Source organism: Brachycentrus maculatus, unplaced genomic scaffold, assembly GCF_059751285.1.
Source record: "Brachycentrus maculatus isolate JH-2025_06_01 unplaced genomic scaffold, ASM5975128v1 h1tg000263l, whole genome shotgun sequence".
Taxonomy (NCBI): Eukaryota; Metazoa; Arthropoda; class Insecta; order Trichoptera; family Brachycentridae; genus Brachycentrus; species Brachycentrus maculatus.
The window spans coordinates 396903-411935 of record NW_028281014.1 but is presented as its reverse complement, the minus strand read 5'-3'; the positions used below and the strand labels follow the sequence as shown (position 1 = coordinate 411935).

Genomic DNA, 15033 nt, shown 5'->3' with positions numbered 1-15033 from the left:
GTTATATTCTCTGATTAATAGGAATGTTACGTATTGTTACTTTTAGAAAATTCTTATTTTTTTAAATTGATTTGTAAATCCATCATTAATACATTTAACTTGTACTATGTACTAATTATATTGCCAATATTGCAGAATTTCTTAATCCATTACTAAAGTATGTAACAATGTATTTTAGAAACAAAAATATATGAGAATTATTTCAGTTTTCATAACAACTAATATTACCACAAATTGATAATTTATGATCACATTGTAAGAAAACAATATTATGATCCCATTAGCTTGAAATTTTCCACTTAAAATCTAAACAATACATATACATATTTATATCGATGAATACGCCATCAGTTCAGATAGTATAATAAAAGCAATGTAAATAGAAAAATAATATAAACATACAGTTGTCAAGAAATGGTACCCACACATCTTTTTGTGGCTATTTTATACTGGATTTTCCTATTTTTTTTATTCTGCATAATAATTTGTTAAACTAGAACTTTGAATCGGTGTATTATGTATTCCGTATATATTAATTCTTAAATTTTTGTTTGCTCATTGTTCTATAACAGACACCAAATTTTCTTGCTGTAGAAATGTTTGTTCATACAGTACGTGTTGGTATTATTTTGTTAATAGTCACATAAAGATAAGTCCTGATTGCACTGTATGTTGATTGATCCAACAATGTTTTATAATTTATTTTCAAAGAGGGCAGTTTTATAACTTTTGTAAATATTGTGTTTTTCTACATGCAAATATTTATTAAAGATAATAATTTCAGTCTGAAAGTACTCGAATTATTGGTCATATAATATTGTTTTAATCGAATTTATTAAAATATAACAAAAATAATATTAAATTTCATAAATGATATGGTTGTTTTATTTCATTGGTACCCAAACAAAACATTGAATTTCGATCTTTCCTACCGATATGCTGGTTTATAAATATTGGTAAGGGGATATTTTTCAATGCGCATATTAAGGCCCAGTATTCGTTTAATAGCAACTTAATTTTCTTGAAACCTAGGTAACATTTGACATAATTATTTTTTTTCTTAAAACACTGTTGTTGTATTGAAAAAATAAGTTTTTCTTTGAAATAAATATATGGTTTTAAAAATAAAAAAAGGCATTGAAAGGTAAGGAGTTGAAAATATTACAAAAATTTTTTTTCAATGTATAATCTAAAAAATAAAAAAATAAAATATATGCTAAAAAAAATGGGCGTGACCTGACGTCCAGCTCTATGCGTTGCCGGAAGCTAACTGAGTTTTAGTATTGCGAGTATGGCTTTAATAATCCTACTATCTTTGTAGGCTAAATTATGTCATAACTAGGTTATTTTACCTATTACTTTTTCCTATAAACTAATAAATGTAGGAGATTTCATTTTCAGGATAAAAAATCAATTGACTTGGAAAATAAAAATCATCGTCTGGAAGTAAGAAATCGACGGACTTAGGGCGTTTGTGCACTACCCGTAATTTTACGGTCCGGCAGTCCGGTTTTGAAAAATGAAAGCGACTACGATAGTTTAGCGTGATCGAATTTACGCGCAACGTGTTCATGGACCGATCCGAAGACAGATAGACAAAAGGACAAGCCAATCCAAGCCAATCATCGTTTTAAAGCGCCAACTAACGTGCCGGACAGTAAAATTCCGTGTAGTGCACAAACGCCCTTAGCGTTTCTTTCGGTAGATCGGTATATCCTCATTTCGGTAGACATATTAAAAATTTTCACCAACCCTATAGAAGGCGTTGATACCTACTTATGAATTTTATGTAAGTGCCCAAATAGGATTGGCAAAATTCAAATAATTTATATAATGTTTGATACATTAAAAAATATTTATGAAAATATTTTAAAAGTTTTAATTTTATTGTTTTTATTGTACAAATTTTACTAGAAAATAAAATCAGTTACTTGAGTATTTCACGTCATTTTGATTTTAGGTATAATTTTTACAACGTGTCAATTTTATTTTTCGCTACGACACTCGTCGGTGTCTCGATTTATTTTAAAAAGAGAACCATGATCTTAAAAATATTTTAATAATGGTATTAGTTGTTCGATTGAATAAAGATGTTTTAGGTTTTCTAATTTGATAACTAGCATTTTTTAATAATAAAGCTTTTTTACTCGACGTATTCACTGTCCTACACTAAATGCCAAACTGCACAAAGAGAATTTGTGGAATGACCCTTTTATTTCCAACGTTTTTTTAAATTTTATATTGGCAACACTAGGATCCGTGGAAAACCATAGATGACAAATAATAAGATTAAAAGAAAATATCAAGATGTCATCCATTTGTTATTAGTCATCTTTTGTAATTTTATAACCTGATCAGACATATAAATGTTAAAATACTTTTTATACTGGCTTCGGAAGAGTTCAGTGATTTTTTTATTTTAGTTGTTGGCCATGGGAATTTTCTCAAATTCTTCACCTTTTGATGCAGACGTCGGTAAGTTCAGACAGAGAAAGCGATAAGCCTTTTAAATAAGATTGTAATAATACGCGCATAGTTTTTATGTTCGCGTCAATTATTACTAGTTTTCAGAATAGATGTTTCAATAATATATCACATTCAAGGTTAATTTACTATAGTCGTTCGAAGTTGCACCATGATTTCATTGACCTCTTCAATAACGTCTCGGCTCTAAACAATGACATCTCGTCGGACAATCTTTGTTTAAAATATGTTACCGCGTGATTTCAATTGGTCGTCAATTTAATGTCATTTACAAGTAACTCCGTCGAGCGCAAGTCGTCAATATTAAAATAATTACTTGTTTTTATTTTTTAGAGAAAGCTACAAGTGAAAAGAATACTTCAGAGGAATGGGGGTTGATTTTAGACATTTGTGACAAGGTTGGAACATCTACCACTAATGCGAAAGACTGTTTGCGCTCAATAGTAAAGAGGCTTGGAAATCCAGATCCTCATATAGTCGTGCAAGCTATTACAGTAAGAAAATGTTGTTTATCCATTCTGATGGTATTTTACTTGTACTCTCTCTTACTGATGTACTGCGTACCAAATATGAGGAACTCAGTAATGCAATTATGGTGTGGGTAGCGCCAATTAACCAATTAAGTTGGTTAAATGCATCTCGGTTAATACATGTATCATGATTAGATATAGGAATGTATGTTTGTCTGCACATACTACATATCTTGGCTGTAGAATAACAAGGGTCAAGTGGATAGCAATCCAGTTCTTGAGTTTGTGATATGGATATCACTAATAACATTTTGGGTTTGATATTGAAGCAAATATTTTTTTCACTTTTCCCCTAAAGTTCAAGGCTGATCACCATGTCTTTGTATTATTTACATTCTATATGTGACTATCAATTCTTTAGTAGAATATGCACCCACAATGCATCAACAAATGTGAACAAGGGAAGGAGATAAAGATGCATTGTAGCTTTTTTACTTGTACATTAAAATATATATATCTTTATTTGAGTGACATTTGAAAGATAACAACAGATGATAGAGAAAATAAAATAAATAATAATAAAATCTCACAAAAATGTGAATCATACATTTTTTTTTAATGTTGGCTTTTTTTAAATAGTCATAATCGTAGAACAATGACAGATGTGTATTTTTTTTTGAAAATTTCAAATTCTTCTAATGATAAATAAACAATGTATTCTTAATTTTTGAAAATACAATTGATCATAGAAAAAAGAAGAATGTGAAAAAAGTTTACAATTTACTTTTTATTATTTGCGTATTTAAATTTAAAAATAAAGACAATGGCTAACTTTTTTATTCAAAAGTTACAATACAATATAGAGGTGGTATAATGGTGGTTCTGATTTATGATCAAACTATTTTTTTTTAACCATCTCCTGTCAACCTGATAAAGGTCGCATGCATTCTAAAATAAGGTAATAAACTGGCAAAGCAGGTTCGATTCCCGCCAATTACAAAATAAATTCAAGAAACATTTATTTTCAATTGGTCTGGGCGTTTGTGATGATATGTTTCACATTTACCTTCCCATCGATACTATCATTACCTTGCAAACAAACCTCTGAAAATTGAGGCTTTGCGGGTCATTCCTTTAAAATAAAGAACGAAATATCCACACACAAATATGAAATCAGGGTATCTTAATTTTGTATTTTTGCAGCTTCTAGATGCTTGCGTCAATAATTGTGGGAAAAACTTTCTGCTAGAGATTGCTTCGCGTGACTTTGAGACGGAATACAGAAAACTATTGTACAAAGCCCAACCGCCAGTCACTCAGAAGTTCAAAAGCCTCTTGAAGAAGTGGAGTGACGGAGAGTTCAAGAGTGACCCTCAACTTAATCTCATTCCTTCCTTACTGGCCAAGCTAAAGAGCGAGGGAGTCGATTTCAACGACGTCACGGACATGGTTAGTTAACTTTGGCCCTAATAATGCAATCTTAATCAGAATTTGCTGTCGCTGTTGATGTAAAAAAAATAATTAGATATATAACGACCTTCTCTCGATCATTTGGGATTGGAAACCTTGCTTTTTATGAGCAGTTTTTTGTTGACGCGACATTGACTTTAAATGTTTATTGCTTTGTGGAATTGTAAATTTCAAGTTAACTGTATTATCTCTATTTGTGTATAAACAATTGGTATGATTAGATTTAAGTTTTGTTTTGACATTTCTTAGTGGAACTGCATTTTAAAGAATAAAACTGACCAGTCTGATGATATCGGTTACGACGAAACCCAGTCGCTGGTCAAATAAAATTTATGTGGAAAAAACTATGATGTTGTTGTTTTATTCTATTGGCATATTTATTTAAATGTGTAGTTGATTGCCGATTATAAGGAGTGGTAGAGATAATAAAGAATATGGAGATAATGAAATAGTTAAATTGAGGTTTTTAAAGAAAAAAAACATTTCTTTTATAACGCCTCAGTTATCTGTGACCTGCTTTATACAATTGTGGGTAATCGGGATTAAATTAAAATATCCTTGGATTATAATTTGATTTTGAAATAATGTGTTTTTTACTTGATTATTTTTGCATTACTTTAAACTTTTCATAGCCGCAAATAAATTGCGCCTCAGTGCTTATCAGGCCAAATAAATTTTTATGCAAAAATTAAAGTTATCATTTTTTTTGTTAGTTTATTAAATTATAATTTACTTACAGATATTGTATCCTGCATCAATTGTAAGAGTTTTTTCTTGAAGTTAAACCAGTTACAACTTTTCATCGTCAGACAGAGTTGTCACACACGCATGTTTTTATTGTTTCCGAGATATCTCCTCTCTGGCAACCGTTAGGTTAATATTTAAAGTATTTCATATTTTCAGCCTACGAGAAAGAAGGAATCAAGGACGGCCACATCATCTGTGGCTTCATCGATCAAAAAAGAGGAAGAGGATATTGCAAGAGCGATTGAATTATCATTACAAGAAAATAAACAGTCATCTCCTAGAAACTCGGTAATTTTTGATGATCATGATAACATAATAATACATAGCCGTCCAAAGCTCAGCCCGCGGGTCTCATGCATCCCGCAATTTGTGCAGCCCGCAATGTTTTTTTGATCCACCGCATATGCAAAAATTTCCTTTAAAAAAATTTATTTCTTATGTTATTTGATTTTTATGGCAGATTTTTTTCACATGGTAAGATATGTTATTGTAACAACGAAATTCCTGTATTTAAATTTTTTCTTCAAAAAGTATTTGTTTCTGCGGCACTTCAATCTATTTAGTTATTTGAACTACCCCGAGACCGTATCTGGTTTGGACAACCCTGACATAATATATAATTTATATGTTAAGTTATAATTGTTCAAGTTTTAATTGTTTGGTACCTAATACTTTTAGTACATTGGTTTCTTTTGATTTCAAATCCATATGTAAAACCATATAAATTTTTAATGCCCTCACCATATTGGGCATGAAATAAAGAGAAAACACCATAGAAACTTAATTCATATGAAATATCAATGGCATATTCTTCCTGTTGACAGAAAAATATATTACGTTTTCCTCTGCAGTGGAATGTTTACAGCCAACTTGAAAAAAAAAATCCTATATTTTATTTGTATGCCAAACTGATGGATAGCGAGTTTCACCCATATGTAGTTCTTAATATGCCTGATAGATGGTTTTACTGGTTTATGTATGCATAAATTTACGTGAATTACTTTGGATAATAAAAAAAGTGATGGTCTCCTATCGTTACATACTCACATGCCTTGGACAAAGTCTTTCCAGACTATGGTATCTTTTATTTTTTACTCCAGACAACCATTAAGTTTTAATTAGTAGCATATAATATTTATATTTATACCTTTATTGCTGAAATGATCTTAGGAGTTGAATAAATAATTCCGTACATTCTAGTAAAATCATTCGCAATCAATTAATCAAATAATTGATTTCAACTGTATCAATATGGATTTTATTCCATATCTATGTCAATGTATTATCATTCACAGATATTTTTTCTTATCAATGAATAACGATTATTATAAAAATAGTTCTATTGTAAATTTGATATGTGACTCAGTAATACCTACATTAATAATTGTATTTATATGTAGTATTTATACGCAATTTTCTGTAAATTTGTGCTCTGATTCTTGTATAAACAAGATGGTTTGAGTTATTTTTTTTTCTATGTTTCAACTTCTTATGTTATGAAGCTTGTATCCTGCATTAAAGCCAGTGTATTTACAAAAGATCTGATTTTTTATGGTCTCTATATTGTTACATTATAATAATACCCAGATCATGAACACCAAACATTGTCAACAATAAACAAATCCAAAAAAAAGAAAGTTAACCAATTTTTTTCATCTTTGTGTCTTCTTATAATGCACCTCAAAAGCTAATGCTAAAATGTTAGTGTTTTACTAACATTTTATACTACATAGTTAACCATTTATCCCATTTGCCCGTACCATATACGAGCAAAAAAGTACCTTTGCGGATTTGCGCATAGAAGAAGTAGCTCAAACTGATTTTACCGTATTATTTTATGAGCTCTATATGTATGTATCGTAGTGGACTCTGTCACCCAACGTCAGTAATATTTAATATATTTCGAACATATTACTTTTCACAAATAAAAACTTTATTAAAACTCATTAGTCAAAATGTTAAGGATCCATTTCGAGGCTAGAGCTGATAATTACTCTTCACAAAAATCAAAATTGTGACATCTCTGATACCTTGCATCAAACAGAAAATTTCAATGAAATTCAGTGTATTTTTAGTAATTAGAATATCCAGTGTAGTTGTGAAGATAATTAATGTAGATTTTTGTTGTTATTTCTAGGCAAATAGTGGTGGCAGTGCTGGAGTATCCTTATACCCGAGTATGCCCAGTGTGACGTCCGCTCCTCCACAGCAGGAGGCCCGGAAAGTTCGTGCTCTCTATGATTTCGAAGCTGCCGAAGATAATGAGCTCACATTCTTATCTGGAGAAATTCGTACGTACAAATATTATATTTTTTTTGCCATGATATACATATTTTTAAATAATTTGTATACCAGCAGTGAACATAAATGATATATTTTAAATTAAATTAATTTTATTTTTAAGTAAAAAAGAGAACTATTTGTGTTTTTATTATTTACAAAAAATACTTCAATTGAATACTATTTCTGTGAGCCTAAGCGGCTTATTATTAGAAATAGGTATCAAATTGTGGTAGAGTGGATTCGAACCGAGAAACTCTAACTCAAGAGTCCGCGACACTAACCACGGGACCACAACCCGATACTTTAATAGAATTAAATCAACAATTGAACATTGTTCTTGTTATAATGCACATCACTTGTTCTGTAGCATGTGTGTGCCATGAGAAACTTATTTTATGTTAATGTTGCGTGATTTGATATGAGTGTTCTATTCTTTTTGTGCTAACCATACTTGTTTCCATTTTATAACCATTATCTCTAGCCTTACCCGAATACTTTGCTGCCCATTGATGATGCTTACAACTATAATTCTAATTTCTCCACAATACTAAAAAAAAAAAAAATTTTGCCTGAAAAAGGATTATAAAAATATTTTTTCAATGTACATTCTACAAAACAAAAAAAAATCCAATATATATTCTAAAAAAAACAGTTGGGCTTGAAATGATGTGCGGCTTTTAGTGTTGCCGAATGCTGAATGACATCTGTTACTGCGAGCATGGTTATGAAAATATAATTTTTTTAATGTAGCAGGGTGGTGGGACCAGAAAACAGATTCCTTTGATTTATGTGATTGTGCATCTAGAGCAGACATTATATTGCCAATGTTTGAGTAAATATTGATTAATTGCTAAATGTATTTTTTTGTAGTTCATGTGACTGATTCGAGTGATCCCAATTGGTGGAAGGGTTACAATCAGAGAGGAGAAGGATTATTCCCTGCTAATTTTGTTACATCAGATCTAACTGAACCACAAATTCCGAGTGAGTATACTTTATAACACTTCATAATTAATTATGATTTAGATACCTTTGTTAAAGTATTACTATATTTAAATTTTTTTTTTAAATTGAAATTTAAATTAATAACCGTAAAATAGTAATACAAACATACTTTGAATGTAAAATTTACTTTATTAATTTTTTCAAAAGCCTTCATTGGAGTTTTACAAAATTCGATTTATACATTTATGTATGGTTTGCTTGGTTATTATATATTACAAATAAAGTACATATTTATGTATTGTATATTTTGTATATTAAATGCATTGTTAACTTTGTGGTATGGTAATATAAAACTCTCCTTATCATTCATCATTCACTTTGTGTAATGTTTTATATGGTATAACTCAAAGTGAATGATGAATGAGAAAGAGTGTTATATATTTATATATATTGTTGTTGTAAAATACACACTACAAATTTCATAGCTTTATTAGTTAATATAATTAACATTATATAAATATGATTATTATTATTATTAGTTACATTAATATGATTAACAAATGCAAGACTTATTTATTATTTATTGAGGCGGTAATATGTATATGTAATCCTTTTGTGTCTGTTTTTTTTCCAGAGGTGTCTGAAAAAAAATCTGTGCAATTCAATGAAAGTGTGGAAGTGAAGAAAATAGATCGTTCTAATTCACCTGATCCCAACGAACCCGTGGAAATAAATGAAGAGAAAATTGATAGATTATTGTCATTGCTTCATGAAGCTAATCCCGAAGACAGTTCTACAGATACAGATGAAATGCTCCATCTTGAAGGTAATTCTTTCATGTACTTTAAAAGGTCGATACTAGACCGCAGGTTCTCAAACTTTTTTAGTCTAGCATCCCTGCTAATATATATTTTGTCAATTAAGGAAATAAAAATATACAGAGGGGAAGGATACAAATATATTGCTCTCTTCCCAGCGCTTCACACTGTCTCTAGTATCCTGCAGAATATCTCTCCAGCTTCTAACTGGACGGTATCGCCCACTCAAAGAACCTATATATTACACTGATAATATGACACAGTTTATATTTGGTCTAGAATACCCAAAAATCCTCATAAAATTAGCTCAACACATTTCTGACGGATGTTTTTTACGCCTGTGGACCGCTGGCGACAGGATTTGATAATTATGTAAAAATAGTAAAAATAGACCTTAACAAAGAGATTGGTCCATAATACTCATATAGAAAACATTAAATATGTAATTATCTTTTCTGACTTTGAAATGAGGCCGGCGCAGAAGGTAAAAATACCCTTCCCGTCCTTAAGAATCAATCGACGGAATAGCATAAATACATTGCTTTATTTGTACATATTATAAATATTGTTCTACCAAAACTGCTAAAATCGTTGAGTTAATTTAAATTGTTTTGTATAACTCATTGCATTTGCAATGTTTGCAGGCGAAGTGAATAGAATGGGTCCCCTCATAGACATGGAATTGGAGCGAGTAGACCGCAAGCACGCTCGCCTCACGCAGCTCAGTGCGGACTTGGTGGACGCCCTCAACCTGTACCACACCCTCATGAGGGAGCCCCCGCAGATGAAGCAGCCCCAGCCCATGCCGGGGGCGTACCCCCCTTCTATGCCTCCGGGGATGTACAATGGCAACACCGGATTCAGCATGCTACCTCAGATGGCTCAAATGCCGCAGATGCAAATTCCACATTCTGCACCGGGAGGTAATAAATCAATTTTTAAATTGTACATTTAAATAAGACCTGTGTAAGACCGATCTTGACATACGGCACGAAAACAAGAGCCGACACCGCGAGAACAAAAAGCCTTCTTAGGACATCCGAAATGAAGATTCTACGACCCATTGCAGGCCTAACACTTCGCGACAGAGTTAGAAACTCTGAAATAAGAAAAATCTGCAATGTTAAAGATGTTTTGTGCGATGGGGAAGAGAAAGAAGACGTTTCTGGAGAAATCATGTGGAAAGAGCGAGTTCGGATCGAGTGGTGAGGATAGCAGCGGACAGCAGCATAAGTGGGATCATACCTCCAGGAAGACCACCTAAACGATGGAGGGATAGCTGGTCTTCCATCTCCCAGGAGCGGACCGGAGAACGACAGGACATAGTCCTAAAAAAAGAAGAAGAAGTGAGGAAGAAGAACATTTAAATAACAAAAGAATGCTCTTAAGACTGACCCTAGTAATTCGTCGTAACGTAACATTCGCGGCGAGCATGTTACGTTACGGCACGCGTTTATGGAGTATGCCGAACGAGCGGCGAGTAGCTAGGCTCGCCGTACTGACTATATGAATGCTCGCATCAGTCAGTCACGACGAAATGAGTTCGGTCTGTCCCCACCTTTAGTAGTCTAAATATTCAGCGTGTTTGGCTGCCAAGCTAGAGGTCCCATGTTCGATTATTAGGGGTGAAAATTAATGTTTTTTTTACACCAATATTTATTTCATATTGTGTACCATAAATTGGTATTTACAGCTCAGGACTTGCCTTTGCCTTCATACAATTTATTAATTAAAAATGGGAAATCACAAAGTCAGTGTTTCAAATATTGATTACATTTTGATTCTAACATTACAAACACATATGTAAATTTAAACCTCGGGAAGAATTCAAATTCAGCTTTTTCCTAGTTTTGCCAAAATGCATTCTGCAAAGGCAGTCATATGCACTCTCTGGTATGTTGAATTCAAAGTCGATTGATTGATCTAGTGGCGAACACCAGTTTTATTTTATGTATTAATTTTAAATCAAACACAGATTTTTTGAGTCTACTAAGTTGTATTTTATTAACAAAAAACACATAAAAAATTATATTGTGACAATTGTTTCGCCTTGTTAGGGCATTATCAAACGAATGTTTCATCATGAACGAACGAATGTATCATTCGTTTGATAATGCCCTAACAAGGCGAAAAAATTGTCACAATATAATTTTTTATGTGTTTTTTGTTAATAAAATACAACTTAGTAGACTCAAAAAATCTGTGTTCGATTTAAAATTAATACATAAATTAAAATGGAGTTCTACAAATTAAACGCCAAGTCAATAAATACCAGTTTTATTTGTTACACTTTATAAATCTATAATATATAAGTCCTCCTCCCTAGTGTAGTGGTCAGCACGCTTGGCTACCGCGTGTGTACTGGAGGTCCCGGGTTCGATTCCCAGGGTGGGGTCAAATAAATACAAGTGTTTTCTCACTCTAATATTTATTTATTATTACCATGGACTGGTGCCTAAATCAGAGGGCTGATCACCTTTCCTTTATGTGTCAACGATCAAGATAATACTGCGTTTATATGATGCAGTGCCCTATGCACCATCGGGTGCAAATGAGGGTTTGAATAAGAATATAAATCTGATGCTGATATCATCAGTTCTGCATTATGAATATTTATTTTTATGTTTTGCGAATAATGGATCAATTGAAAATTTGATACGCAGGTGTTATGATGGGTCCGGGTCCGGGTCCCGGCGTGATGATCCAGCACATGGGCATGCCCCCGCACATGGGCCCCATGGGGCAGCACATGGGGCCCATGGGGCCGGCGGGGGCGCCCGGCGGGCAGGGCCCCGCGCCCGGGCAGGCCCAGATGGGGGCGCACATCCCGCCCAACATGCCGCAGCACCCCACCTACACCCCCCAGCAGCAGCCAAGGTAAATTGAGGAAGGTAATGGTTAGCCACTAACAACTTCAAAACTAACGGGCTATTGTCACTTTGGAGGAATATCGGATTCGACATACATTTTTTAAAGAAAATATTATTTTCATTTACAAAAAATCATTTTCATTCACACAGGTTATGTGAAATTCAATTTTAGCATATTTGCAAATCGTCATGTTTATAATATTGAATGATTGTAATAATATAATATAAACACGTTTCCATCACTTTTCACTTTTTGCACACTGCCCACATATACATGGTGCATATGCTTCTCTTGATAGGATATTCGGCTTTTGTTATTTTTTAGCCACATTAACATCATATTGTTCACTCCTTTCAAGAACGTCATAAATCAAAAATCGCCAATTTTTAATTGTGCATGTTTTCGGAATGCCCAGAAAATGTACTATATCCCAGCAAAAGAGGCATATTTTTAACTAAATATTTACCCGCTACAGGGCAGAAAGTGTTGTTTTTGCATTTTGAAGAAAAGGTATTGTTTAATTATTTTTTGAAATATACTAAATATTTTTCAAATGGAGCAAAAACCTTCAGGTTTTACCGAAAAAGATCAGTTGCACAGTAAAAAGTTCAATAAGTGGCTTGAAATTTATTTTTAATACATTGTGTTATATTTTTAAACTTTAAAAACGTTCTCCTGAAAAATCAAGTTTTTTTATTAATGACGTTCTTGAAAGGAGTGAGCGATATATCAACTTCATTGCTTTATATTTTTTTCATGTGATTTAAAAATATGGTATGTTTGATCCTATATTTCTTCATATGTGTTTATAGATTTGGATAAGCACCAATATTCTTGTAATTTTTTTTAGTTTTAAATGTAATAATTTATTATAAGTATTTTAATGTGTTTATTTGTAATACCTTATTGTTTATTATTTTCTATCCTATTCTCTTTTCTAATCTCTAGAGTTCTCGCAGGTGAATAATAAAAATTCTTCACTTCATCACCACCAGGTGAAACTAAAATATAACACTAATTATACTACCATCTCTTTTTCCATACCATTTTTTGGAGTATCTATTCCATTTACGTTCTATGCAATGCGAGTGCTACTAGGCAGCTACCAAAGAACAAAATATGATATGTAATGCAAGAAAATTTGTTTTTCTCATATTCAAATATAGCCCGATCTTTATATGTAATATGAATGCTGAAAATTTACCCTCTGTTCAGACTAGTGAAGTGTTCAGATTACAGTACAGAGAATTTGCAGGGTATTTTTATCAAATAAAACAAATATGTATTGTAAAATTTTAAATGTATTTATTTAACTTTTTTCAAGAAATCAAATATTTTAGTTGGCTGAGAATGAGATTGACAATTTTGAAACATTATTCTTGAATCACTAGAACTTCACTAGAGACATCTATTGGTGAGATGAAAATAAGCTTTTTATTGAGCAGAAACTCTTTTATTATTATGTGACGTCCGAATCCTGGATTATAATCACGCACATGAGAAACGCCAGAAAATATCATTTTCATTTTTATTATTTAAGCTTATAATTTGACCAGATAATTTATTTACAACATTTTGAGTGTGTCAAAACTCTTGTTCACAAAATCTGGACTATCTCCAATTACAGGAGTTATTTTCATATTATTTTTTGACATCATGATGTCAAAAATAATATAAGCAAGTATTTGGACACACTCAAAATATTGTAAATGAATTTTTAATTGAATAAATATATATATCTCTCCTAAAGAAGAGTGTCCACTTCCGTAGTGTAATGGTCAGCACGCTTGGCTACCATTCTGGAGGTCTCGGGTTCGATTCCCAGGGGGGGGGGTCAAATAAATATACGTGATTTTTACACTAATATTTATTTAATATTACCCTGGACTGGTACCTGAAGCGGAGGGCTGATCACCGTCCCTTTGTGTGTTATCGATCAAGTTAACACTGTGTTTATATAATGCAGTGCCTTATGCACCATTGGGGTGCGGATAAGGGTTTGAAAAAAAAGAAGAGTGAGAGGGCTCAAGTCAGAAGTTGTATTAATATGTGGCCGGTCTGATTCCAGCATGGGGCCCGTGTACCAGCCCGCCCCACCCGGCGCCCCCCACAACTACGTCATGTGAGCTCCGCCTGCCGCTTCTCGCGTGATTTCTTCACTCATCGCCTTCTACTCGATTACAGACAACACTAATCATTCCGATACTAGAAAATACTTTGTACTAAAGAGCATATTCGCGTATCTTTCTTTCCACGGACAGAAATAGATGTTTAGATCGATGCGTATGTTTGATTGAATAAGAGTTTTTGCGATTGCCTTATGTAATATTCTAAGATTTGAATTGCGATCATGTACCTAAGCAAAAATTAATCATTTGGCTGGTGAATTTATTTAAAATTGTAAACATACTTTTAAAATATTATTTACCGTATTTTACATATAAAAATTATCTAGTGTTTATGTTAAAATGTTATCATTAATTTAATATAAATTCATGTGTTATATAAGTGAAAAAAAAATTATATTGACACCAAAAAGGGTGAGAACTTAAGTGTTATGATTGCAATTTTCATAATGCAATTTTATATTTCTATTATTATTTATCTTGATCAATACATACGCTTTATGTGTATTCTATAATTTAATGTAGCAATTTGCATATCTCCACTTTTTATTAGTCTTCTTGAACATTTACGAAGGAGTGTTCCGTTTCGCGTGATGAATGTATGAATGCGTATTTTAATTATTTTAGAGCTTTAGTGCTTTACTTAAACTTTTTATTGTTCTAAATGTGGAATATTATGTTAAATTTAAAAAATATAAATATCTCATTATTTTCCTGTACTTCATTATGTATTTACCGTTACCCAAAAGAATCTTGGCTAACTGTATATTTAATTATCTATGGATCATTACCGGGGCATAATTTTAGTCATTTGCCTTT

General features: G+C 32.2%; 1 protein-coding gene across 2 annotated transcripts; it reads left to right on the top strand.

Annotated features, from left to right (window-relative positions):
* The first annotated feature begins 2278 nt into the window (after positions 1 to 2278).
* Positions 2279 to 14617, top strand: Stam (signal transducing adaptor molecule). Of its 2 annotated transcripts, none has more exons than XM_088266181.1 (10): positions 2279 to 2475; positions 2818 to 2978; positions 4158 to 4403; positions 5328 to 5459; positions 7309 to 7462; positions 8325 to 8438; positions 9034 to 9225; positions 9862 to 10140; positions 11881 to 12094; positions 14157 to 14617. In XM_088266181.1, the coding sequence occupies exons 1-10, from the start codon at positions 2433 to 2435 to the stop codon at positions 14212 to 14214; spliced, it is 1593 nt and encodes a 530-aa protein (XP_088122307.1). In that variant the 5' UTR covers positions 2279 to 2432; the 3' UTR covers positions 14215 to 14617. The 2 variants fall into 2 exon arrangements, with proteins under 2 accessions (XP_088122307.1, XP_088122308.1); XM_088266182.1 differs by having other exon boundaries at positions 11881 to 12108.
* Positions 14618 to 15033: the final 416 nt, after the last annotated feature.

Coding starts and splice junctions, on each gene's coding strand:
- Stam (XM_088266181.1), top strand. CDS start 2,433: ATGGGAATTTTCTCAAATTCTTCACCTTTTGATGCAGACGTCG. Junction 4,404..5,327: donor TCAACGACGTCACGGACATG/GTTAGTTAACTT, acceptor TCATATTTTCAG/CCTACGAGAAAGAAGGAATC. Junction 12,095..14,156: donor ACCCCCCAGCAGCAGCCAAG/GTAAATTGAGGA, acceptor GTCTGATTCCAG/CATGGGGCCCGTGTACCAGC.